This window comes from Eulemur rufifrons, chromosome 13, assembly GCF_041146395.1.
Source record: "Eulemur rufifrons isolate Redbay chromosome 13, OSU_ERuf_1, whole genome shotgun sequence".
NCBI lineage: Eukaryota > Metazoa > Chordata > Mammalia > Primates > Lemuridae > Eulemur > Eulemur rufifrons.
This window is the reverse complement of record NC_090995.1, coordinates 5,041,549-5,044,102: the sequence shown is the minus strand read 5'-3', so window position 1 is coordinate 5,044,102 and position 2,554 is coordinate 5,041,549. Positions and strand designations below refer to the sequence as shown.

Here is a 2,554-nt window from a genome sequence, read left to right as displayed (position 1 = left end):
AGTTATCTGTGAATGCTCAATTACATTGAAAGATATTAATCATGCAATGATTAGTAATATATAGTTAATAACTAATTAGAAGCAAGGCAGATTTTACTTTCAACTTTTTATTAATGTCACCTCCTCTGTTTAGCTCCTTTGATGTCACCATCTCTGTTTATTCATTTTTCAGTCTGAAATACACTAGGGTGACTCTTTAAATTCTAGAACACATAACGGTATAAATGGATTGTAGAGTAAGAGCAACTTTAGCTTGAAGGTTAAAGCAAAATGCAGTTTTTCCCCTAGATTTTAATTTTGTTTATATTTTCCCTTTAAATTAGTTCACTAACACAATTTTAACATTTTAACAAAGTACAATAATATTAAAAAAAAAAATCCTTGTTCTCTCTTTCCTGCCCTGTTAAATATCACATGTTAAATGGTCAGTGTTAACAATCATAAGCATTAATATTGCATATGTCTGCCTGTGTATTCTATAATGTTAACCTGTGTTAGTTATTGGTTAATTCAAGTAAACTTGCATAGCAGTAGGGGTCTTGAGTAGCTTGAAATCTTCTCTATCTCAGGATAGTGATTTTACAAACAAACCCATGGCAGGGAAGCAGGAATCAAATAACTATTTTTCCTTTAAATAAGAATATTTATTAAAATCACATAAAACTAAACCAAATAAAACTATTATGGCAAATAATTTGGGAAGTCAAATCATCTGTTTTTCATATTTCAGACTCGTATAAATTTAAAATAATCTTCAACATAGCCACACTAAACAATTACAGTATGTTTTAACACAACAATGTAGAATACAAATAAATATACTTTTAATTCAATGTATGTCTTTTAAACTCTTTGAATAATCTCTTAATCTCTTTTAATAAAAGTTTACGAGGTTTTTCTTTTATGAGATTTATTCCTCCTTGACAAAGTTGAGAACACAGTTTCTTAAAGTAGATCATGCAGGCTCCACTGAGGGACTGATAATTAATTTACATATAGTTTCCCTTTTAACTGATGGACTTAAACTTGATCCACGGATTTGCACCGCGAACTTCAAAAGGTGGATTACTGCTGTAGATGTGATGGCCTAAGTCCCCCAAATTTGGTTCGGGATCGGCGGTCGCAAACTGGGCCGCATCATCTATTTCTTTCCTCACTTCGGCGTCAATTTCCTTTAACTCTTCGGCGGTGGCCAGCTTGCTGTTGACCATCCTATCTGTGAGGAGCATAATGGGGTCACTCTTACTCCTTACCTCCTGGATTTCTTCTCGTTTCCGGTAACTGATGCCGGGGTCGCTCATGCTGTGTCCGTGGTAACGGTAGGTTTGCAGCTCCATCACGATGGGCCCCTTGCCGGCTCTGCAGTAGTCGGCTGCAAACCTGGTGGCCTCCCGAACGCACAGAACATCCATCCCGTCGACCCTCAGCCCGGGGATGAAGCCGCCCCTCTTGTAGTAATCGGTGCTGGCTGCCGCTCGTTCCACGGACGTCCCCATGCCGTAGAGGTTGTTCTCACAGACGAAGACACAGGGCAGTTTCCACAAGGCTGCCATATTGAAGGCCTCGGCTATCTGGCCCTGGTTGGCGGCGCCGTCCCCGTACAAGGTCAAGCAGACCTGGTCGTTGCCGTTGTATTTGCAGGCCAGGGCGACGCCGGCTCCCAGGGGGCCCTGGGCGCCAACGATGCCGTTGCCCCCGTAGAAGTTCTTGGTGTACATATGCATGGAGCCGCCCTTTCCTTTGGCACAGCCCCCTCTGCGGCCCGTCAGCTCCGCCAGAATGGACCGCACCGACAGCCCGCGAGTGTAGCTCACGCCGTGAGCGCGGTAGGATGTGATCACGTGATCCGAGGGGGCGATCCCGGCCTCCAGGCCCACGCAGCAAGCTTCCTGGCCGTCGCACAGGTGACAGAAACCACGGATAAACTTCTGCTTGTACAGCTGGTCTGCTTTCAACTCCATGCGGCGAACCACCAGCATCATCCTGTAGTACTTGAGCCCGTCCTGCCTGGTGAGCACGGTGGTCACCGGCGGGCCCTCTTCCAACCCGTAAAGATCGCATTTCTTAATTTCAAATGTAGCATCATTGGAATAGTTGCAAGATGCCACCAGCACTCGGCGAGCTGGCTTCTGGACCACACCCGACAAAACGCGGGAGAGGAAAGCAGCCAGCATCTTCCTCATGGAGGAGCTCGGAGGGCAGCGGCGGCTCCCAACGACTTGTGGCGCAAAAGCCCAGCGGGTCCCTGCGACACGGAAACGCAGGTGGCGCCACAATGGGGTCTGGGCCACGTGGTGCGCAGGCGCACTGGGCCGCCGCCCCTTCCCCCTCCATTCCCCCCTCCCCCCCCCCAGGACTCTGGTACCTTCCAACTGTAAAGTGAAGGCTCAAGCAACCGCACCCTGATCCTAATCCACAGCACCCTCATTGCTAAACCGCGACACTCTTGTGTCCCTTTTCGTTGCTAAACTCATCAGTAGCGCCTCTCCAACTCTCCCCTCAGGGTATCATATAGGAGAGAGGAACAAACTCGATACTTAAGGCACACAAAGAG

The 2,554-nt window shown here is 46.8% G+C and overlaps 1 protein-coding gene across 2 annotated transcripts; it reads right to left on the bottom strand.

The window, feature by feature from the left end:
* Positions 1–1,007: 1,007 nt before the first annotated feature.
* On the bottom strand, positions 1,008–2,183 carry PDHA2 (pyruvate dehydrogenase E1 subunit alpha 2). 2 transcript variants are annotated; one of them, XM_069485491.1, is made up of 2 exons: positions 1,653–2,183; positions 1,008–1,577 (listed from the first exon to the last, which is right to left on the bottom strand). In XM_069485491.1, exons 1-2 carry the CDS (start codon positions 2,181–2,183, stop codon positions 1,008–1,010), a joined length of 1,101 nt encoding a protein of 366 aa, XP_069341592.1. The 2 variants fall into 2 exon arrangements, with proteins under 2 accessions (XP_069341592.1, XP_069341591.1); XM_069485490.1 differs by having other exon boundaries at positions 1,008–2,183.
* Positions 2,184–2,554: the final 371 nt, after the last annotated feature.

Excerpts from the sequence above, each read along its gene's own strand:
- PDHA2 (XM_069485490.1), bottom strand. The coding sequence starts at position 2,183 with ATGAGGAAGATGCTGGCTGCTTTCCTCTCCCGCGTTTTGTCGGGTGTG.